Raw genomic sequence first — 24,881 nt, forward strand, 5'->3', positions numbered from 1 at the left:
GTAAGGATGTAACCACACTGAATAGTGCTGTAATTATTTGTACATTTGGACAATTTACAGAAAATTAGTTTGAAGAGCTATATATGATCCATAACTTCAAATACAAATCATACATTCTGAAGTAAAAAAATATAAGAAAATAGTAAACATGAAGCAGTCAAACACTGAGACTAATATCTGCATCAGGTTTCTGGGTTCTGGCAGTGTACAACATGAAACAGGATTTAATACGTTATTTTGGAAATTGATCGCTATGCACAGATTTTGTCAACACATAGATTGTGTATAACACATATACTGATTAATACAAGCATATGATAATTGGAGCGCTAAGAGCACCTGCCGTGTAAGTAAATGGGATAGATTCACTTCATCCGGAAGCATTTCCCATGCTGTATTTACTGGTATAGTTAAACATCTAGAATGTGAAGTGCTTCTTAATGACACAAACAGCCCGGTACTTCTGCGCTGTAGTGCTCTTCCTACCTCTACAGCTGCCTTTGCTCTTTCAAATTCTTCTTCCAGGGAATGATTTCGGGTCAGGATCGAGCTTCCCCGGCGATGCTCCTTGCCTAGTTGACCCTATTAAAAAAATCACACGCACACAAGAACGCCCGCAAGGTCAATTTTTTTCTTTAACTTGTTGGAAAAGTTAGTGTATCCCTTCCCTACACATCAAGACTGTTTATAGCACTGAACAATTCACATCACACACAATTGCTTCTCAAAGGTTACCAATCAACCAGCAATCACAGCCAATAAGAGCATGAAGGCTTTCCATGCAAAAAGAAGCTTTTCTGGGAATCTATCAAAGACACTTTATTTCAGCCCATATTAAATGTAGCAGGTGTTTACTTGACTGGGGTATATTGATTTAGAAACATGGTATTATTTTCTTGTTTTTTGTTTTCTTAGGTGTACATCAGTATTGTGCAGATGCTGTAAACCCCCTTTTTCATGTATACTTCATTTTAGTTAATATCCCTATATCAATTTAATCATTAACTGGCTGCTAATTGTGCCATACTATATATTCTGTTAAAACTTATGTCACCTAAATTTGAGTTTCTTTCACTGGAAAAAAGGCTTCATGCAAAAGGGGTCTAGGGTTTACAATACATGAGGTTGGTTATTCAAATGCAGAAACAATATTCTTCTTAAAGTAATTAAATAACAGTTCTTAACTTAGGGTCATGGGGTCCAATCAATGCTTTTAGGCTTATTGATTAAAAAAAATAACAGTCACATGAGGTTTAGTAAAGATTAAGATTTAGAAGATTAATTAATTATGCTAAATTGTATTTGCTATACACACGTGGTTGACCTTAATTAAAACACTGGCTTTGCTTGTAGAATTGACCAAGCACTAAATGTATAATGCGCTGCCATACATGTGAAACATACATTAGTGCAAAGTCTACAACCATTGTAAACAATAAGGAGTCTTTATTGTTCAGACTCTGAGTAAACATGGTACATATTTGCCAGTTAATAATGTATGTCAATCAAGCTTATGAAACACAAGGCAAATGCTGAAGCAACTGGTCGAAGGGGATATTTTCAAGAAATTTTCATCGAGCTGCTCAAAATTTAAATAGTTTAGGTGATTATTGTGATTATTTGAAACACAGAAAATAAATATTTGACAATAAAATAGAAATAACAATGTTCTAGGCACTGCCTTTAATCAGTGTTTATTATAGTCAGGGACTCGGAAATTAAAGGTCAACAGTCTATATGTGACCAATGCTGTACTCCCTGAAGAGTGTGTTACAAGTAGATTCGACTGTAGTGAGACAAATGCTTCCTAAACAGGACTGCATTCAAGACACTGGAGTCAGTTGTATTAAATTAGAGGCGCAGGAAGGGATAACAGTAATCAAATGACCAGTTAATAACCCAATTCATTATCTGTAATTATAATGCCTGTAACCTCTTGTACTGTATTGTACTGTCCTGAAAAAACAAAGCTAAAAAAAGTGCTCCACGGAGGCACTGTCCTCAGATCAACAAGTTAACAAAGTTGTTTAATGTGAGACTCATAGAGATTCATAGAGACGGAACGATTTCCTTTCATAAGGCTCTGCACTGAGGGGAAACTACTCATTTACAACTGCAAGAGAAATCAGAAGCCGCGTTCCTAATAAAGCATACTGGTACTGTACAACAAAAGACCTTATAATCTAACTAACTCACACATATTGAAATGGATTTCCTTTATTACTGTTTGTAATAGTAATATCTAGATTTCCTACAGGGCTGGCCCTGTAAATTTATGTTTTTCTTCACTGGCATATATTTCTAATTATTTCTCTATAACTCTAGTGCCTCTGCCTTTTTAACATTACTTTTTATAATTGTGTATGGGTCTATTTAAACATATGTTGTGTCCATACGTAATTTATATTATATATATATAAAATTGTAGGAGTCCCTATAGAACAATGAATTTCATAAGTGGTTAGCCACACTGGTCCCCTTAATATACACATTCGTTTTTGTTTGCTCATAGAGAAATCTGCTAGTGTTAGGAAACGTTACATAGAGTTTTTAGAAATAGAGCAGCAAGTTCTGGGTGTTTCCTTTTGTGTCGTGGCACACCAACACTTTGCAATATATTCAAGTACACATTTTGGGTGTGCAAGAGCCTGAATCCTGATGCTGCTCTCTGACACAAGGGAACTGATGCAAGCATCCTGAAGGCACAAATCAGCCCGTGATGGAAAAATAAACAACAAATAAGGTGAAAGGGTCATGAGGCCTTATTCAAAAAACATTAGTGTGAATAAGACCGCAATTTCCTTTCATGATAAGGCTTTACCAATACAGCCTACATCAGGTCACGGCTTTACATGATATTGTTTTTATTTTTGCACTACCAAGGCAGATCCATCATGTTTCATGTTTGCCCTACTGACTCAATACCATGTCTGGTTACATTAACTGGGACACTAAAATGTTCAGATTCATTTTGCCTATTGACACACATAAAACTCCCTTTAGTGCGCACAAGTAAATGTTTGTGACATTTTCAGTCATGTCAACCCCTAAATGTTCATACCAGTGAGACCCCTGCTGAGAAACGCTGGGATTGATGAAAAACTTTAACCTAGACCACTAGATTTGGGGTGGAGGGGGGTGTGTGTTTACTCCCCCCTTTGGGGGTGGGGGGGGGGTGCTGGTGACAGATCAAGATTTTTGCACATGGCTGACAACTACGCCACGTACCTAGACTTAAGAGCTATGCACACCGGGAGCGAAGCAAAGGACATGAATAGAGCACGAGTACATACAAAAAAATTGTTATTTCTTACCATATGGCGTCTTTCTTTTTAGTATCTTTACAACCACTGACACTGGCATCATAAAGAACATTCTATTTTTTTTTTTAATTTAATTTAATTTTAATTTAATTTAATTCTCACTGATGTCCATTTCTCTTTTATTTCTGTGGTAATTTCTGCGTGAATGAGGCAGTGTCAGTCTGACAGCCTCTCCTTCAACTCTCTCCGAGTAATAACATGTTAAAAGTAAAAACCGTACAAACCGTCAGTTTGAGACAACAAGGCAATTCTATTGTTGGAGTAAGGGGGGAGTTTGTGTAGCAGCTACAGGAATATAGAATGGTAATGTACACCTCTTCATGGTGACCCCTCCCCCCGACTCCCACAAAATGAAATAATAAAGTTGGACAGTTGTATTGGATTTACTGCTGTATCATGTATAAAGGGTTTATACATGATACAGCAAACAACATGATGCAAACAACGTGAGAATCCATTGCAAGGCCGTGAGACTCCCAAAATTGTGAAAAACTGTGAGTTTCAACATTAGGTATAAGATATGCCTGCCTAGAAGTCCCCTCTTCCCATGGCCTCTGTGGCGTATTGGACCCCCAGGCACCACACGCAGAGCGGGTGTTTGTTGCTGGGCAGTATATTCGCCTTTCAGGACGTGCAAGTGTAAAATGGAACACTCGTCATGGTTGTTAGTGCTCCAAGCACTGTGTGCGCCAAGTGCTATGCTATGCGCACCGGGTGCACCGAGTGGAGCTAGCTCCGCGTGTACTGAGCAGCGGGTACTGTGCTCACTGTGCTGCTATCGTACCGAAGGCCCCGAGCACCATGCGTACCGAGGCATCAAAGTACCAAGGGCTGAGCGTGCACCGAGGCATCGAAGCACTGGGGGGCAACTGAAGCAGCAGTGCCTACCCTAACCGCGTGTAGTCACACACCAGGTCAGCCAGCGAGGTCTATTCTACAGCAGGTCTAGAAACATACAGCCTGCGGAGGACAAGGCCTGCTGTTGTTTTTTTTTTCTTTTACTTAGCTGCTGCACAACACAGACAAGCGGGATACCGCATGTGCACTGAAGATGTGCCAGCAAGGATATTTAGTCAACAACAATAACAATAACATTAACTATATATATATATATATATATATATATATATATATATATATATATATATATATATATATATATATATATATATATATATATATATATATATATATATATATATATATATATATATATATATATATATGCGCATATATATATATATATATATATATATATATATATATATATATATATATATATATATATATATATATATATATATATATATATATATATATATATATATATATATATATATATATGCATACAGTGCTTGAAAAAGTATTCAGCCCCCATTCCTTTTTTCACATTTAAGAGTCTCAGCCTGGGATTTTCATGCACATTCTTCTTCATCGTCCCCCCAAAAAGAAAGAAAATAGTAAACAATAACATAATAAAAATTAAAAAACTGAAATGTCATCATTTAAGTATTCATCCCCCTGGGTCCATACTTCGTTGAACCAACTCTGGCAGCTATTACAGCCAGTAGACTTTTCGGATAAATCTCTATTAACTTTGCACACAGTGATGGAGCAATATTTGCCCATTCCTCCTTGCAAAATTGCTCAAGCTGTGTCAAGTTAGTTGGGGGATGGTGATGGACAGCAACTTTGAGGTCTTGCCACAGATTTTTAATGGGATTAAGATCATGACTCTGACTGGGCCCACTCAAGGACCTTTATTTTCTTCATTTAAAGCCACTTCAGTGTTGCTCTGGCAGTGTGCTTTGGATCATTGTCCTGTTGAAAGACAAACTTCTTCAGCAGTTTGAGTTTTTTGGCAGAGGGGCGCAGATTTTTATCCAGGATTTCTCTGTATTGTGCACCATTCATCCTCCCATCAATCCTGCCAATATTGCCAGTCCCTGCTGTTGAAAAGCATCCCCATATCATTATGCAACCACCGCCATACGTTAGGGTAGGGATGGTGTTATCTGGCTGGTGTGCAGTATTTGATTTGCACCACACATACCGCTTAGCAGGCCAAAAAGTTCCACTTTAGTCAACAGACAACAAGACGTTCTGCCACAAAACTGCTGTATCTTCTATGTGACGTTTTGCGAACTCTTTCCAGCAAGGACATGTTTTTTTTTTCAGCCAGGGCTTCTTCCTTGCCACTCTCCCATAAAGGCCCTTTCTGTGGAATGCCTTGGAGATTGATGATACATGAACATCATCGACCATTGCAGCCATTGACTTCTGTAACTCATTCAGAGTCACAGTTGGCCTCACAGTAGCTTCCCTAAGAAGTGCCCTTCTTGTTTGGCAACTAAGTTTACAGGGGCAGCCTGATCTAGGCAGTGTGGTGGTAGTTTTGTATTTTTCCCACTTCTGTACGATGGACTACATTGAGCTCTGAGGGATGTTCAATGCCTTTGAAATGGTTTTGTACCCTAGATTTGTGCTTCTCTATAATCACAAACCTGACTTGCTTTGATATATATATATATATATATATATATATATATATATATATATATATATATATATATATATATATATATTAAAACTGCCACTTGCAGCCAGCTGAGTCTCTCGATAGCAGGTGTAAAGCAAAGTCTAGCCCCGGTGGAGGAGGCAGTCGATTCACGTTCCACATAGTTCTGTTATTTTAGTAGTAAAGCAGTGGGTCAGCAGTAGAACAAACACACCAGCAAATATTCATATAATCAAATCAAGAGAATGAGAGCCAAGTGATCTTTGGAGTTAAGTGGTTTAAAGTAATAAACAAAACGTGCCTGACATAACCTTTTCGAGAGGTTGGTTGCAGCATTTCTGTTAATTCATTTTGCTCATCTTCAGAATAATTAAATCCATTCTACTCAATTTAAAATGGCTTTTTAGGGTTTTTTTTCTCAACAAAAGACTACTGTAAATCAAAGTTGTGCTAAGTCCTTTGTTTTCAATTGGAACTGCTGCTAATTTTTTATTTTTTGGTCATTCCCAAATGTACAGGTGCTCTGATTTTGAATGCATTTTTATGAGGAATGTAAAATTGCATTACAGCTGGAATACATTGACCGTTGCAGTTATCAGATAACTTACAAATATAAACCAAACACATTATAAAAGAAGAGGGCACCTTTGAGAGCACATTATCCTGAATTCTTTCTTTCTTTCTTTCTTTCTTTCTTTCTTTCTTTCTTTCTTCAAGATTTTTGTAATCCAGTCAAACCATTATGTTGTTGGAATGCAGTTAGAAACATTTCATGTAAAGTTAGATAACTTTAAAAATGAATCATACTCTGTAGAAATCCATTGCTAACATTATTTAAAATTGAACCTTTACAGAATTCCATGCAAGTCAGTGGCTTTTAAAGCTTCTCAGCTCTGACTGACTTAAAGCAATCCTTAGTGACCACTAGAAAGAAATTCTTCAAACTGCATGAACTTCAAATCAAAATAAATTCCCTGAATCTCAACTGAAATGCAATGTCCAGTCAACGCATTTTATCAAACAGGTTACTTCAGGTCTAACAAGCACAAATGGCTAAATCTGCCATACTAAAATCATCAATTTAAAAAAAGAAAAAAAAAAAAAAAAAACAATCTGAAAAACAAAATACAATGTAAATCTCAGAAACTGAAATGACTTCCTGAAATCAGGAGAAAGACTAAAAGCACAGTCTCATAACTATTTTCCACCTACTGTGACACATATGTTAAGTTCATATAGTGAGGAAACGATGTATATGATGAACAGCAGATACTGTATATGAAGTAGTCTGTATATGCCAGTCTGATGCAAGGGAAAGCACTGAGAAAATAAGGGAGAAAAGGCAAAAAACAGCGTACAGTATACCTTACCTGAGATGCCAGTTCTGAGGAGTTGGCTTCCAAGGAACCTTTTGCAGGCGATTGGGTGTGTGTCCAGTTCTCTGTAGACCTAACAAGGGCAACATTATTTGTGTTAGAGTAAAACATGTTGTGCCCTGGCTGTATCGCTTTTCATTAATGTCAAAATGTTTGTAAGCTTAATACATAATGATTTACAATTCTAATTACAGCTTTATTTTTAAAATAAACGTCATTATATCGTTATATTTGTCTTACACGGAAAAATACTCGATAGAGGCAGAAACTCAAAACGCAGAAATGACAGAAAAGAAAATCTGAAGAAAAAATATAATAGTAAATGTACATTTGTTTACAGAAAGGTGGATTTGTGATTTTTGTGGATATTAACACATAATATACCCATAAATTAATATCCACTGTTTTGTCATTTCAAATCTTTTCACAAAACAAACATTAACCTTAAAGCTGCAGTGTCCAGTGAGAAATCACATTATGGAAAAACACATTTGTAGGTGAAAAAAACCTACTTTAGTCTACTAAAATAAATAAATAAATATGCATGCATGGGGACTCAATCAAAGAAGTTAGGGCGGTAACAGTTATTTGTAATTTATATGTCATGAGGATTAGAATGTAGAATTTTGACACAGATTATGGAGAGAATTGTCTGTTGTTGGTGATCTCATTCTGAGATACAGAGACAGTGAGATTATCAAGATAACTGTCTGAGATCTGCTATTTAACTCATAAGGGGATTTCGTTGAGATTTCTACTAATTTTTGTCTCAGGAGAGAAAAAAAAGAGAAATAGGAGATATACAATATGTCTCAAATTCTTCTTAATGTCTTCTCATTTCCTTCTCCGAGAAAAGAATGAGATTTAAAAAAGAGGTCTCAGTCACATTTTTTGTGTGCTATGGGTAGCCGATGTACTTAATGAAAATGTTTATTTTAAGTGATTGTAATAATCAGTTTGTAATTCTGTAATGTTCAGCACTGTGTATTTACACTGTGGGATACTGCCCTGTAAAATGTTGCTTGCACCAGAGCTTCTTTGCCCGAGTCTATAATTTTCCTGAACTAACATTTTTAAATATTGGGCTAAAGCACACCTATTGTGCATCCTAGCAAAGAGACCCAGGGGTGCACAGTAAGCTTCTTTTACCGATAAGTGTTTCAGTACATCAATGAGGGAATCTTCTTAGCCAACCTGAGTATAAACTGTAGAGTTTCAAGTCTTATTTATGTTTTACGTTACCTAGGCCATATGTAAATATTTAAGTTAATTAGCTGAGCTGCATGTGTGTTGGCCCTTCTAGTCATTTAATTAAAATTGTCTTTACAGTATCCACAGTCAAAAGGGAGCTAATTTACTCAAGGCCAAAAGTTTAAGTAATTGGCCTTAAATATTTAATGTTTAGCATGTTTTTCTGAATTGATTGATAACAATAATTAGTCAGCAGGTGCTCTAAATGTAAAAGAGGAACACAGCCTCTAGAGTATGAGAAGCTGCTGAAATGTGAGTCTTGAAAATGCACGTTGTACTCTATGATGCATACAATTGAGCATTTTTTATAACAGAACACAGTAACAGCTTTTGTAACCCTTTGTTTATCACCTTAAGAAATAAAGTAGTTGGGCTTGTTATAAACATGTTACAGACAAAGTTATAAGCCTTAAATGGATAAGTTTTCAGATTTTAGTTCTGAAAGAACGACACTTCATGAAAGTAATATTTGAAAGTGCTTGTGGCAGTGTGGCAGGGTGTGTGTGGAATGCTGGGTGACAGGGAGGGGTTTAAATTCCTCCCTGCAAAAACATGTGCGAATGTGGCTGGAGCCAAAAGTCACAGCCACAGGTGTATAAAAAGGGTGATCACGGGTGAGGATTGTGATGGTGAAGGTATGATGCACTGCTGGACTGTGTGTTTGTTTTGTTTTTGGTGATTTGTGCGAGAGCGCTTGATCTGTAGCGTTCTCTGAGTCTTACTACTAACGCTACCCGGGGACAGTGTTGTTCAGTATTTTAAAGAACTGTTCAGCCTGATCCACGCTTTGCCTGCATGTTTTCTTGCTTGCTGGGAGAATCACACAGTCATATGACATAGAAGAAATCCTAATTGGAAGGGCCATGTTCACCGGAAGCTTTTGTTTCCCATGATTCCTGCAATTTCTGTCTTACAATAACCATCGCTTTAAAAATAGTTTATAGTACTAAATTCAATCTAAGTGTAATTAATAACTTTTATTGTTCTCCAAAAATAAACACAGTGAACACTGATAACAGTAAACATAGGCTCAAAGAAAATGTTTTGACATTTCAAATTGCTTACCATAGAAATTCACTTGAAGCATTTTTAGAAGAGCGTCTTTTCTCTGTTTTCCATTTTTTACTTCCATTCCTTTCTCCATGTAAATTCACCTCCTCCCACTTCTCCAGGGGTGAGTGGATATTGACTGGGAATTTACAATAAATAAATAAATAAATAATACACACAGACCTCTTCTTGTACTGTAATGTAGCTGCTAACTGAAATAGATAGGAATTTGTGGCCATTATTATAAAGTAAACGAACGTTACCAATATTACTGTATTAGAACAAATTGACAGAAGCAGGTGTGGTCTAGGATCTCGCCTATCAGCCTAACGAATAAACAAACTCAAAAGTAAATATCCCTGTAACAAATTTATTCCATTCATGTCAAATAAATTAAGGTGTTACTTATTTTAGATTGTATGTCCATACCCTTATATAACTTATATAAAGCCAACATTATTCACAGCTGCTAGAACAGAATTTTTAAACTTGCTTCAAATGATGACGTCATTGTCAAGCAGCATAAGTGATCCGGTATGCTTACAAACTGACTATTGCATTTGACAGTAAATCATGACACACACACACACACACACACACACACACACACACACACACACACACACACACACACACACACACACACACACACACACACACACACATATATATATATAGGGTATATGAATGTGAATTCTCTATCAAATAGGTTTCTTACCGGAGTCTAATGACACTCTCTCTGGGGTCTGGGAGCTCTGTATGCTGTGCTCAATGTCCACTTTGATGAGCTCTGTCTCCTCAGTCTTCCTCCTGTGGGATGTTCCCTTGAACCCTTCGCTCCTCAGTGTCAGCTCATTCCTTTTACTCTTGCTATGGCTTTTCACTGCAGGTTCACTCAGGTCTAACAGATCCAGACCTGTCGTGAGGACTGGGTGGAGGCGACAAAACACACATGGGTCACTTGATCTGTCTTCAACCTTTTATTAAGCATTTTAATTGTATTAACGGCTTTATCCAAATCACATCCCTGTAACCAAATCTTACCTGTTTATTTTTGTAGGTGATTAAAAATGAGCTATTTTCTACTAAACGCACGTTTTAAAGTGCAATACAGTACAAGTGACGTATTAGAAAATAACAAAAGCTAAGAAAACTATACGTCTAGCTTGGAGCATATTGTCAAATACAGTCGTGTGGACATTTTTTTTAGAACACTCCATTGATTTTCAAAAGAAATAGGACAGAAGTAAACACTTTAAAATTGTGCCCCTCTATTTGTTACCTAAGTGCCATCAGACTGAAAAACACAAAAGGAAGTTTAATCGTGGCATTACTGCTAGATTGCTTTGTAGTTTTTACAACACAGATTTCTGCAAAATCTGGAAGAAGAATCATTTGAGCAGCACAGCAAAATCCTTGCGTTACTGCAAAAGATTTGACCAACAATTGATAGAAGATGGTCAAGAAATTCATGAGTGAACAATTCAACTATATCGTAACAAGATGTATGTCCATGGGCGAAAACCAAGATGCAAACCTTTGTTAAAAACAATGCAAAAGAAAGTGATTAGAGTTTTCCATTAAATACTTGAAGAACTCCTGATGATTTCTTCAACCAGATTTTCCAAAATATAACTGAATCCAATATAGATGAATCCAAAATATAACTTTTTGTTCACCAAAAAAGCAAAATTTTGTTTGGAGGAAGAGAGGAGAAGAATTTAAAGAAAAGTTAATCCTGCAGTGTTAAACATGGCGGAGGTTGTGTGATGGTATGGGCTTGTTTTTCTTCCTCAATCACTGGCTACCTTTATATTGTAGAAGGATCACTGAATGCTGCAAAATATCAAGGAATTTTGCACTCTCATTTGTTACCCAGTGCTAGAAGGTTTATTGGACGAAAGTTTGTATTCCAGCAGGATAATGACCCTAAACATTCTACAAAGTCTACAAAGGAATTTCTGAAAAAAATGAATATTACAGTTATGGACTGGACATCTTATATCCCATCGAGATGTTGTGGGTTGACTTGAAGGCTGCCGTTGCAAAAAGGAAACCAGTCAATTGCAGAACCCAAAACTGTATGTGTTGAAGAACGGGCACAAATATCTTTAGAAAGATGCCAGAAACTGGTTTCAAAATACAAAAAAAGACTGCAACTGTAAAGGAAGCAAAGGGTGGGCACACAAAATACTAATGCAAGGGTGCCCAAATACTTGTGTCAAAGTATGAAATTAGTTTTTGCATGTTATTTTTCATTTTATGCATGATACGTTATAATTTGTTGTTTTATTATAAAGCTGAATCCCTACTTTATTGTAGACCTTTCAATATAACAAATAGAAATGATAGAAATCACTTTCCTTGTACGACACAAGCTTCATAGAAAAAAACACACATCCAAACACCTGCAACTGGGAGTCGGGTCGCTGGTTCCTGCACAAGTGTGTGTGCCTTGGAGAAATCACCTGTGACATGCCGCAGGAGACGCGATAGACTCGCCCAGACCTGTGTGTATCAGGAGGTCAGGATTGGCTGGGGGGTGTGCACGGGATGCTACGCAGAGCTCAGAAAGCGGCTGCGCCATAGCTTGGGGCGATTGCAATGTCATTGACACACAGACAAGCGCTGAGTGTTTGTTTACATCAAGGAGATGAGTGTCTGCACTGCAGGAGCTACTACTGCGGAAACCTTTAACTGCAAAACTGGGCCTGTGAACACGCTTGCCCAGCCAGGACCATCGGAATGACCCATGGGAGGCCAGGACTTCGGGAGCAACAGAACAGAAATAGGTTAGCTTAGGGGATGTGGATCCCAAAACAGAACAGAGAAGGTTACTGTACAGAAAAGAGTAGTAGGTTCCTGGAGCGGGATGTTCCTTGTAGTGAGACATTTTGTGTGGAAAACTTTTATTTTTAGCTTTGTTTTGTTTTTGTTTTTGTGTTAGATGTGACACTAGGCTTACCATTGCTGGTACTCTAGTGCCAGTAGTGTGTTGAAATTAAATCTGCACGCCTGGGCGCCATATCAACACCAATGCTGTGTGTCTGTGTCAGTATTTTCCAGTGACTACCCACACACGTTACACATTACATACTCATACAAGAAAACCTATACAAACTGCAGCATACTTGTACACATAATTACTGGTTTAATAATGAAAAAGCAATTTTTTTTTTTTTTTTTAATTAATGCCATCATTTTTGGTATTAAATTGTATTACAGTTTTGTGGGATGGGGTTTTCTAGCTTATCTGAATATAGCTTGATTCACAAACGGCACATTCTTTTAGTGAATAAATAATACATTCCTAATTAGAAACTGAAGTAATAGGAACCCAGAGGGATGTTGTATTTAATCTTCAGCGCATCAGCATTAAAGTGAAAATCATGCTTCCCAGAGAAATACAGCAAGTTAGCAGTTTTAATTGTATTTTAAGCAGCACAATTGATCTTAGTGAGATTTTAACAATTGTGTGTGTGTGTGTATATATATATATATATATATATATATATATATATATATATATATATATATATATATATATATATATAATATATATTGTGATGTGAGATAGCAGGGAGGGGGTTAAAAATCCTCCCTGCTAAAAAAATGTGAGAATGCACATTTGGGTGAATGGGCTAAGGGTTTTAATTGTTTTATTGTTTCGTTATCCCCTGCACCTGGTGGTAATTGTAAATTAGAGCCAGGTGCAGGGTATTTAAGAGAGGCAGCTAAACTGCTCGGGGCTGCTGAGTGAAGAGCCCGACTGTGTGTGTGAGAGCGATTTTTTCAAAGAAAGGTATTGTGTGAAGCCCGTGGAACGTTTTTGTGTTTGTGTCAGGTAAATGGCGTGTTAGTCAGGGACCTGTCTGTGTATAGTCAGAGCTCCAAAACGGAGTTAGGTGTTTGTTTCTGTTTTGATTTTGTGTCTATTAAAAGTGCGCGCCAGCGCAAAAAAAAAATCAATTTCTGTGTCCTGGGTCTACTGTTAAAGGGAAAACGAACCGTGAGAGTTGCGCAATCTTTCACATATGGTGGCAGTGTGTGTGGGCTCCCCTATGACCCAAAAAGAAATGGAGAGCATAGAGGAATTATTCACGAGAATCATCCGAAATACCGCTGCTCAAAAAGAGCAGGATAAGAAGTGAAGGCAAGTGCTAGGGCTACCGGAGCGGGAGCCGACGGAGTTGGAGCTGCTGCTCCAAAAGTGGGGACAGGCCCAGCCGCTCCCAGAGCCCAGAGAGGAGGAGCCGCCGCTCCCAGAGCCCAGAGAGGAGGAGCCGCCGCTCCCAGAGCCCAGAGAGGGAGAAGCAATGAACTAAGAGGAGGAGGTGAGGTGCCCACCTCCATCGCCCCAGCTAACCAGTCCGGCACTGCCAGTTGCAGTCCCTTGCCCCTTGCTCCTGGACACCCTACCGGTCTTCCTAGACCTGATTAATATATATACTGTTAAAGGGGCAGCGAACCGTGGGAGTTGCCCGGACGGTTCCTAACGTCTGCTACTGTTAACAGGGGCAGCGAACCGTGGGAGTGGCACGCAAAGCTCAATCTGTCATATATATATATATATATATATATATATATATATATATATATATATATATATATATATATATATATATATAATATATATATATAGTGCCTTGCAAAAGTATTCAGACCCTTCCTATGGTGTCCCATGTTGTGAAATTACAAATGTAAAATGATGCATACACATTTTTTTAAACTTAATATTTTATTCAAAACTTGAATGCTCAAACTGAAGACTTCTAAGGGTAAGATAGGTTACAGTAAATCTCAACAAAAACTAAAGAGAAAAAACTGAAAGAGAAGCATCCCCATAGCATGATGCTGCCACCACCATGCTTGACTGTAGGGATGGTGTTTACTGGGAGATGTGCTATGTTGGGTCTGTGCCAAACGTACCTCTTGGCATTTAGACCAAAAGGTTCCAATTTGGGCTCGTCTGACCAACACCTTTTGCCACATTTTTGCAGGACCACTCGGGTGCTTTGTTACAAACTCCACGCAGGCTTTGAGACGGCTTATTTGCCACCCTGCCATACAGGTTACTTTTGTGTAGTGTGCTGGATATTGTTGACTGATGCACATTTTCTGCCACCTCAGCCATTGAACTCTGTAGCTCTTTCAAAGTTATCGTTGGCCTCATAGTGGCATCCCTCATCAGTTTCCTCCTTGCTTGGCTGCTCAGTTTGGAGGGACGGCCTGATCTAGGCAGTGTCTGGGTGGTACAATGCACCTTCCATTTCTTGATGATTGAGTAGACTGTTCGATATTTTTTTCTACCCTTCTCCTGATCTGTGCTTTTCAATGACTTTATCCCTGACTTGCTTTGAAAGCTCCTTGGTCTTCATGGTTGAGTCATTTCTTAATTCACTACCTGACCAAGGAACCTCACAGAGACAGGTGTTTTTATTCTGAAATCATGAGAACCACTAACATTGCACACAGACAGAGGCCATTCAACTAATTGTGTGGCTCGTTAAGGTCATTTTGTGCATCTGAATTAATTTAGGTTTGCCACAGCAAAGGGTTTGAATACTTATGCAATCATGAATTTTCCATTTTTATTTCATATTAATTGTCTATTTACTTCTTTCTCATATTAATTCCTACTTCAAAGTGTCATGACTGCAAGCTTTAAAGCAACAAAATGTGAAAACTGTGAGAGGGTCTGAATACTTTTGCAAGGCACTACTGTGTATATAGGTGTATATATATATATTGATTTGTCATTGTTTTAAAATGCGTTTACAGTATCATGGAAAGGTTCATTAGAAAAAAGAAAGAATTTTAATTTTTAATTAAATCCCCTTCAGTTATTGCATGTATAATTGTACAATGTTAATCTATATTATACTTCATAATGCATTATTTTTTAATTTTTTTTAAAGCCAACTTCGATTCGCAAGAAGCAGTTTTTGTGGAATATAAGATTTTGTTTTACTTAGATTGCTTACAGATATTACTGGTCTAAAAATCTAAATAGATGTTTGCCATTATGTGTGTGTCCGTCAAATATTATAGCGTGAGGCTATACACTACAGGACTCACTGAAGCGAGGAGCTCATCCTTAGCAAGAGTGCAGAATACAGTTACCTGCTGTATTCGAGGTTACTAGCCGTGAGGCTCCATGGCATTTTGTTTCACACAGAAAGTCATCAATGGAGGGGCTCAGGAGGGGTCTGCTTTCCTGCTGTTCGTTCACCAGCTGGAATGAGAAACAAACATTAAAGACAGGATTAATGCATCAAACCGCTCTAAAGGTTGGCCTGTGGAAGGTTCTTTGTTTGGCAATCACTAAAACAGTTTGTTAACACTTTGCTTTGCATGGCTCTAATTACGGTGTATTTACATAATAGTTACTTATTAAATACATGTGTACATAATTACAATGTTATTATGCATAGTTATATAATTGTTAATGTGTACATTTTTTTGTACAATATAACACTGACCGTAACTCTAAACCCTTTTCTGATGCAAATGTGTACTTACATATATCGTCCAAAAAAATGTACGCATTAATTGCAATATAACTATGCATAATAACATTGTAATTATGTACACATGTATTTAATAAGTAACTATTATGTAAATACACAGTAGTTACAGGCACGTTATGTAAAGGGTTACACTTGGGGGTTGACTTCTGTGCAGCAAGGAATTTGAAATGCATGCAAACAATGGTTCTAAAAACATTCGACAAACATTGGAAACAAATACATTTTAATTCAGGCAACAAGCTTAAAGATGATGCAAAGCCCTGCCACTGCATGTCTTGTATGACTTTCTCCTGATGACCTCAGGTCTCAGGACTCAGGAGAAGGTATGTCTTCAAGCAGATGCTGTGTAACACACAACAGCTCTGTGTCACACATTTGTGCATCATCAGTCCTTTCAAGTTTGCTCGTTATATACTGCAAGTGAGCTGACAAAATTGTAGCAATTATAGAAGCAATTTTGTCCTATGCTGTTAGAATCCCAGCTACAAACTAGCTTAGGCATGAAAATGTACCAATTCTGTGACTGGAAGGGTTAAGTAAACACATACAATAAGGGCAGTCTACACAACTTTATCCTATTTCTCTTCCCCGCACAACTGTTATTTTTCTAGTAGAAATTTCGAATGAATCTGCCTCAGGGGATTATCTGAAAGTCATTAACACAGTCATGTTAATGGCCTGTATTTTAATAGGGGATCTCCTACAATAAGTAAGGAAGCCCTGAGAGGATACTATGGCACAGCCCCACAGCAGAATGCTGAGGTGTATTTTAAAGACGTGTCAGTCATTGTAGCTTTGTAAAAAAAAAAAAAAAACAAAAAAAAACATGAATTTATTTATGCTTGGTTATTTACAATGAGGGTTCTTCATCAACAGATAATGTTTTCAAGACTGAAATTATTTCATGTCAGGCTTTATTTCAGAGTGAAAGGGCTGAGGGTCCTATCTTTGTGCAAGGGATACTTGAAGATTTGATTTATTTTTTGTTGCTATTTTTTATTGCTATAATTTTTTTGTTTCTTCCGCTAAATTTGTCTTTACCGCAGGGCTTAATAGGTAACGCTAGTAAGACAATTATTTTGTTAACACTTAATATTCAGAAAATATCTTCATCTTTCACTCCTTTCTAAACACTGAGTTTCTATAATGCATTGTTGTATTATATGCATATAATAATAATTATTAATAAATCATAGACATTTTATTTTGTTGCTGATTAAGCATGCTGAGTACAGAACTGGATGCAGCTTCCAAATGTTCTTCTGACTCTTGAACTTTTGCACACTAAACAGGCTATTGCTTAAAATAAATGGTGCTCTAACCTTTGAAATTGTATTTTCTTATTATTATGTGATAGTATAGTATAACTAATACAGTATAAAATGCTACAGTCTTGCTAATGAATAACTCTGTTATCAGGCAAACATAGGCCAATAATTAACAATGCACATTCAGCACATTCAATTAAAAATCTTGCTATGTTGTCACTTTGTACTCTGGATAAACATTTTTTCCATCAGTTAAACAAAATCAAATATCCCTTAACTCGTGCCCTCACCAAATGAAGTAGAAATAACCTCGCTGGGGACTCTGCATCTTTTAACTTATCTTTGGTGACTGATTAAAATGTTGTTCCACAAAGTTGCTCAAAGAGAGTTTAATGAGAACAAGGGTGTGTACCCAGGAGATGGTTCCTTCCGAGAGGGGTTTACTCAAACAGCATGAGGTGGATTAGGAGAGCTGCTGAGAAACTGGATCCAGGGTGGTTACAGCATTACCAGGTGGTATTACTGTTCTACCTATTCAACTGCATTGTTTTAAATATAATACATGGAATACTTATAAATTGCTTGGAAATGTAACATTTATTTTCACTATGTCTCTTAAGTTAAAAAATAAATAAAAAACACAGGGTTAAGATTTCTTAGCACTTTATTTTGTATTTAAAATGATTTAAGATGCTTTTATTGCACTTTGACTATTTTGTATTGGTATGCTTTGAAAGCACGTGTGAATTTGTGTAAGGAAATCAGAGTGTAATGAATCAATTTTTGTGGTCAAAAGGCGGCTCTTCGAACTTCCCATATATTTCATTACACAAAGAATAAGTTTATTTATTTATTTATTCTTTTTTTATATATGTGTATTATTTTTACCATAAGTCTCCGAGTGGTTTTTTTTGTTTTGTTTTGTTTTTAAATCACAAACCGATTTATTTCTGACCTTAGCCAATCAGCAGTATGGCAGTAATACTTTTTTGTTACATAGCAACTAACCAGCAAATCATATCCACCCTTACTTCACCGTGCATTCGGGACTCGAATTACAGAAGCTTAGGAACCGTTAACTTTACTTTGAACAGGACCGGCTTCTGTTTTGTTCATAATGGCAGAAAGAAATAGCAAAACAGAAAATCTGAAGATGAATATCGAACCTTCTTACCGGAGTGGGAGAGTAATGTATTTTTTGTTGAACGCAATGGAAACCCCTGTGCCTTATTTGCCAGAGCCCAGTTGCAAAAAACATCTTATTATTAAGTATTTCACTTAAGTGTGACACTTATGTGTATTTTTCACTTAGCTAAGGGAAAAACTTAAGGGTGCTGCACAAAACATCTTAACCGCTCTCCTTAGCTAAGATTTCAACCAATATGCTAGTAGCTTACTGTACTCTGTAAATCTTGTCTCCATGGCAACATTTGGGCAAATACAGTATGGCTGATAAAAAAAAAAAGACACCCAAACTGGACAGAGGAGGAAAAACATACTTATGGATGAATATAATAAAAGAAAGCAAATAGCAACAGGCAAACTATGTCCTAATTTGACAACTGCCACAAACCAGAAGAAATTGGCAGAAATAACTGAATGTGTGAATGCAAGAAATCTAACAGTAAATCGCAGCATTCACTAGATTATATTTACACTAAACATATTTGTTTAAACAATTTGTTTGGCTATGTTTGCAACAAAAGTGAGAGCAGTATCTTGTATTTAGCAGAATTAACCATTAATCTCACTTAAGATGTTATGCAACCGGCCAAATGTGTTTTTTTTTTTAAGTATACATTTTTATAGTAATAAAAAGCCACCAGTTGTGAAAAAATGAAGCCACTGTATTTGAAGAGCAAGGAGCAATGCATGATTTCTTCTTGTTTGGGTTTGTTAAGCTGCTTCCAGTATGTATGTTATTAACTGCTTGTCATCCATTATAGCCAAAGGGTTTTCTCTCTGCAAATCCTTCTGCTGAGTGTGGCTCTGTCCTCTTCAATTTCCAAAAACGCTGCCATACCATGTTTTCGATTTAAGGGCCCTCAATAGGACATTTAAGTATTTCCACTCAGTTATCCCCTAAAGTCGTTTTGTGCAACAGTTAACTAACTTAAGGGAAATACTTAAATACAAATATTACTTAAGTAGAACATTTGGGAAAACTAAGGGGGGAATTTCACTTAAGATGTTATGCAACCGGGCACTTGCCTTTATGTCGCAGTTGAAATCTTCAAATCTTCAAGTTATTTCACTACAAACCAAGCACACATTGACAAAGAATTTCCAAAAGATTCTGAACTTCCATCTTAACGCTAGGACCGCCACAACAGTCAAGCGTTTTATGTGCTAATTTTGCAAATAAACATTTTATGCAAATGTTAGATATTATGTTCATGAATACATCTTCTGAGTTGCATCTGAAAGTTTGTACTTCATTTTCATATCGTGCTGATTAAAATGTACTCGTCAAAATGACTGCTGTCGGTAAAAAACAAATGGATAAACAGACGCAAATGTTGACCAAATTTGCCAAACAATCTGAGACCGAGACTCTAGTCTACTCCTAACAAGTGGCCTGGAACATTGCCTGTGCAAAATAAAAAAAACCCTACTCCAAAGATGAGTTTGTGAAAACTTGCCTTAGGGATGTTATTGCTATCCTATGTCCAAACAACAATCAATTGCAAAAGCAAATTTCAGACCTGCAGCTCTCACATCACATGGTACAACGTACCCATCTAAGATCCAAATAGTGACATTGAACTACAGCTGCATTCAGAACAATGTGCTTAGTAAAGAATGCAAAAAGTCACACTGAGTACAGATCCTGCCTGTATGTGGTATAAGAAAATAAACGATAGTTAGCGACTCACCCAAATAAGAAACAAAAACAAAACTATGCTTTTATATATAGTGAAAATGTATTTGTTTGGATATCAATGTTACGTATGTACTGGTAAAAATAAAGGTCACCTTCATTTAATAGTGTGTGTGTGTGATGGTAATTGTAGTAAAAAATATCAGTGAAATGCTACATTAAGGACTTTTTAAAGTTTGTGGCTCTTTGTCACTGTACGTTTTATTTCCTTGGCTCTTGGTCTGTGAAAGGTTGGCCACCCCTGAACTGAGTGCGTAGCAAGATACTTGATTAAGAAGAATGGCAGAGAACTGGAAGGATGTTCACAAAAACGAGCACGGATGCCGGGCTGGGAAGAGAAGCAGTAGGGGTTTTGAGCTGTGTGTGAAGTTTATAACTGTAGTGTATACTGGCGGTGGTGGCGTCCTCTGAAACGTGTCCTGCCAAGCCATCTTTTCTCGCCGGCAGCAGGAGTCCCTGGTGTGCGGTGAACCGAGGAATACCCTGCTGACCTGAACCCTCCCTAACCGGGCGGCGCTCGGTCAATTGTGCGCTGCCCACTGGGAACTCCCGGTCATGGTCGGCAAATGACATAGTCTGCATGCAATCCAGTGATCTCCAGGCTATAGGGAATATGCCTCTTTTTAGGAAGCACTGGAAAATGATCGATTTGATATAATCTCTGCTTGTAAATGCAAAAGCATATTTTATCTTATAAATAAAAACACTGAACTTCATTTTTGCTTGTCCTCTACTTTTCTTGTGGTTCTTGCATTGCTCTTTCCCAATAAAATAACGTGTGCTGTACGGCTAAATTGGGAAACGTTACATTTTAGGTGCTTTTTTATAGAGCTGGCGTAGTTAGATTACTGCACGCCATAGTGGTGGTGGCTTAGCCTGAGCGTAGTTGCCCTTGTTGTCGCTGTGCTTCCCTTATACTTGTTTAACTTTCTTTCCCCCGCCAGTAATATACATATTTGTAAAGATAGGGAGAGAGAGAGAGAGAGAGAGAGAGAGAGAGTGAGAGAGAGAGGGAGAGAGAGAGATTGTTAAAACATATGTAAACAGGTTCTGTGGTAGAGTATCTATCCTCAAAACTGGATATCTCTCCAGAACTGTTGAGAAAGATGAGGGCAATAGCTGGAATTGTTCACAAAAAAAGCTGTCTCCAGCAGAATCTCTTTGACAAGCATGTTTTTCAAATTAAAAGTCGTCAGTTCTAACAAGCACAGATAGTACCCCTAATTTTGAACTGGATTAAATAAAAAACTACACAGAATTTAAGATGTGAGTTATTTCCCTTTTCTATATCTCAATTAAGAGCCCGGACAGAACCCCTGTCATTGCTAAATGATTCTGTGATGACATTTATTAAGCCTTCTACCTTACACTGGGTAGAAAACATGTTAGGAGGATGGGTGCCGGCATATGGATCCACCTACACCAATGTTGCAGCATGTGTTGTTTTTAATTCTGTCTCAGTATATGTTTATTAGGGTTATCCATCTATTCTCACTTCTGACACCCACCCATGATAATCATTGTAATAAAACTGCTTCACGACATTTCAATCCATTTTCTTTTTTAGGGTTTATGACTAAGAAGGCATGCTTTTCTGGTTGAACACAAATCCCTTGCCTTTGCCTGTACCGCTGCACACATTTAATCACTTTGTTTACAAGTACTTGAAGGGTAATCCAGAATTATGTAATGGAAATCTTTAGCTAATTGCACAGTCCAGGCAGGAAGCCAAAACAGATGTCTTAAATGTATTTGTCAAGGGAACCCTACGATAGTTAAACTCCTGGGAGTTTTCCTGAGAAAGTCAAAAGGTTTCTTCCGATTATGTTCACAATCTACTATATGGGAAGAAATATAGCGACTGGAGACATAATGATTGCATTTCTTTAATAGATGATTAGAGCTCTTGGACAGTTTATTATTATCTCCTTAGTGGATTAGGGAGATAATACACTTTGAGTGTGAAATTAAACTAATAAAAACATTCAGTGTTAAAACAAACAATATCTGACTTTTCGATCAGTATTTATTTATTATTTAGTAGTATATTAAAGGCAATGCTTTTAATACTATAGGCAACTATAGTGTTTTAGGATGGTTCTATATATGTTTTGTTAAATGGGAGATAGCTAGTATCTATGTGTTAAATATAAATAAGATATTAGCAATTAAATATAAATAAGATATTAGCAATTAATTATAAATAAAATGTTAGCAATTAAATTGATATAATACATTCTGAAGTGTTCCAGTAGTCAGGAATTAAAATGTTCCTCAAAGGTTCACAAGAAAACTGCAACATGGTGATTTCTATGAGTTGTTTTAGGGTGTTTGTTCGAATATTTCAAGTCTATGGATGTTTTAACATTTAGTTATTTGTGCACATAAATATATTTAACTTCTATGCCCTTGGTTAGTTAATATGTAATAACACAGAGGGTGCATAAAGGTTTTATAATAATACATGAAAAGTGGGTAGGAAGGATGAGGGAAGTTTTGAGTTGGATTATTTTTGCATAACATATGCAGAGCTCCTACCTACTCCTACTACATATACTGTATTGCAGATGTCTAGTTTTATCACACTGAAGATACTGCCGGAAGAACTATAATGCTGGCCAGCTTGTTAGTGTTTTTGTCCTTGCCATTGATTCACAGAAAACAGATTGCTGTGGAACACCAACAAGTGTGGGATAAAACTCGACAGTTGACAATCTGGTAATACAAACTATTGGCGTACGCTTTCAGAAAAAATATCAGTCGATTTACATTTTACATATATACAACTGAGGAGGTAGAGGTAATATTTTTACAGAAAGACAAATTATTATAGAGCGAGGAAAGTTACCCTGCTGACAGAATGGAATCACTGCATATCATATCAAATGCTATGCTATACAGGTGAATATTGATTGTGTTCAGGGATTACAAAGTCTATATTGATTCTCCTAATGCAGGCCACCTTGCAAGAAGTATGGTGCCAGTCAGTGAAAGAAACTGTCCCATGTAGTCAGACTTTAGTTGAAGTAAAGCAGGTCTGTTTAATTCCCTGCCTCCTTGGATGTGTAAAACATGGCAGTTAAATGTCAGCGCTTCCTATTTCTGTATTGGGTAGTCAATTAGATCTGACATGTTTACAAGGATGATTCAGTTGTAAATACTTCTCAAGTAAAGTTGAACACAGGCCATCCTGAACAGTAAAAAGTAAAGATTAAAACTGAACATGAAGCAAATATTTAAAAACAAATAAACATTTCATCCTAAACTCACAAGAATCAGATGAAGCCAAACTCATAAACTGACATGACTTATGAGTAGAAGGAGCAAAATATGATACTTTAAAACAACATTTAAAAAAATACATCTACAACATGCATTGACGGTTGGGCATGCTTGCCATTAGACTAAAACAAAAAACGGATTTCTACTGATAAATGCAATACACGTGAGCAAAATATTTTAGAAGAATGCATTCTTACAGAGCACAACTAGACAGGAGATCAAAAGCAAGAGGTAACAAGATACATAGACTAAGGTATGAAGAATGCAGATAGTACAAATTCTAACATTTCTATCAAAACTACTGGTAAGGAAAATAAAGGACAGTTTCCATATCAACATCAGCTGGTTATTGGATTCATTGTAGGTCAAATGTGGCTGGATGAGAGATTAGCCAACTGTCCACAAACGTAAAAATGAATGTAAACAAAGCATAAGAAAATACTTACCGTGAATCAAGGCACACATTATTGCCAGCCTTATCAAGTCTAAACTAACTTGTAGATACTGGTCAACCAGGGAACAGAAATAATAAACATGTTAAAAAAAAATGCAAAAAAATATATAAAAACATTAGAAAACTGGGCTGATGTTACATGACGTTGTTACAGAGAAAAGGACTAAAACAAAATTTCTAGTCTTTTAAAATGCATATAACAACTAAATTAAGAAAGGAATAAGGAAAAGCTTCAAGGAATGGCTGGAAAACACACTATAACAAGAACGAGGTGGCAAGCAAATAAAGAAAGAGGTCACAGGCAAAGACAGAAATCGTATTGAAACCTGCAAATGACAAGAGTACAAAGCAAAACATAATGTGCTGTTTTCAAATATTAGAACATTTTTCTAATGAGTCAGTCAACCCCTAAACAAATATTTCAAAGGACAACAGCATACATAGGTAATGCCATTGAAAAGAAACCAAGATAACACAAGGCAAGCAGGGCAGACAGAATAAACTACACTGAACCCATTCTACTATACTGCTCTATTCCTAACGCTATAGAAATTGTTCACCAGGAACAGAGTCACAGAAAAGTCTTTATTGCACGGCAAAAATGAGCAATGAGGTAATTACTTGTTAATAATGTAATCACATTCTATCAAGCTCTCAACTTAAAAAAAAAAAAAGTTTAGCTGCTTATCCGGGTAAAAGATTCAAGTCTCCAGGGAATTTCAGTGCTAATTTCTTATCTGCTGTTGTTGCGGCTGATTTTAGTTAGAATGCTTGTTATTTCACTGTTGCCATTATCATGCACTGCATAGTGTACAGATAACAGGTACAGTACGGAAAGGCTGCCACATTAGCAAACAGAAAGAAGGACACGCTAACTGAGCACTGCCAGCAAATGCCAAAGCACATCATTCAAGAAAGAGTAACTTTCAAAAGAAGTTCAAGCCTGTA

General features: G+C 36.9%; 1 protein-coding gene across 1 annotated transcript in view; it reads right to left on the bottom strand.

The window, feature by feature from the left end:
* LOC121323479 (PEX5-related protein-like) overlaps window positions 1–24,881 on the bottom strand; it is an 80,714-nt gene that overhangs the window by 20,072 nt on the left and 35,761 nt on the right. Inside the window, exons 3-7 of the mRNA XM_041264563.1 lie at window positions 15,642–15,753; window positions 10,237–10,446; window positions 9,534–9,657; window positions 7,212–7,290; window positions 487–582 (exon numbers count right to left, since the gene is read on the bottom strand). Coding sequence (XP_041120497.1) covers window positions 487–582; window positions 7,212–7,290; window positions 9,534–9,657; window positions 10,237–10,446; window positions 15,642–15,753 — 621 coding nt within the window. The remainder of the gene's footprint in view (window positions 1–486; window positions 583–7,211; window positions 7,291–9,533; window positions 9,658–10,236; window positions 10,447–15,641; window positions 15,754–24,881) is intronic.

Source organism: Polyodon spathula, chromosome 11 (genome assembly GCF_017654505.1).
Source record: "Polyodon spathula isolate WHYD16114869_AA chromosome 11, ASM1765450v1, whole genome shotgun sequence".
Taxonomy (NCBI): domain Eukaryota; kingdom Metazoa; phylum Chordata; class Actinopteri; order Acipenseriformes; family Polyodontidae; genus Polyodon; species Polyodon spathula.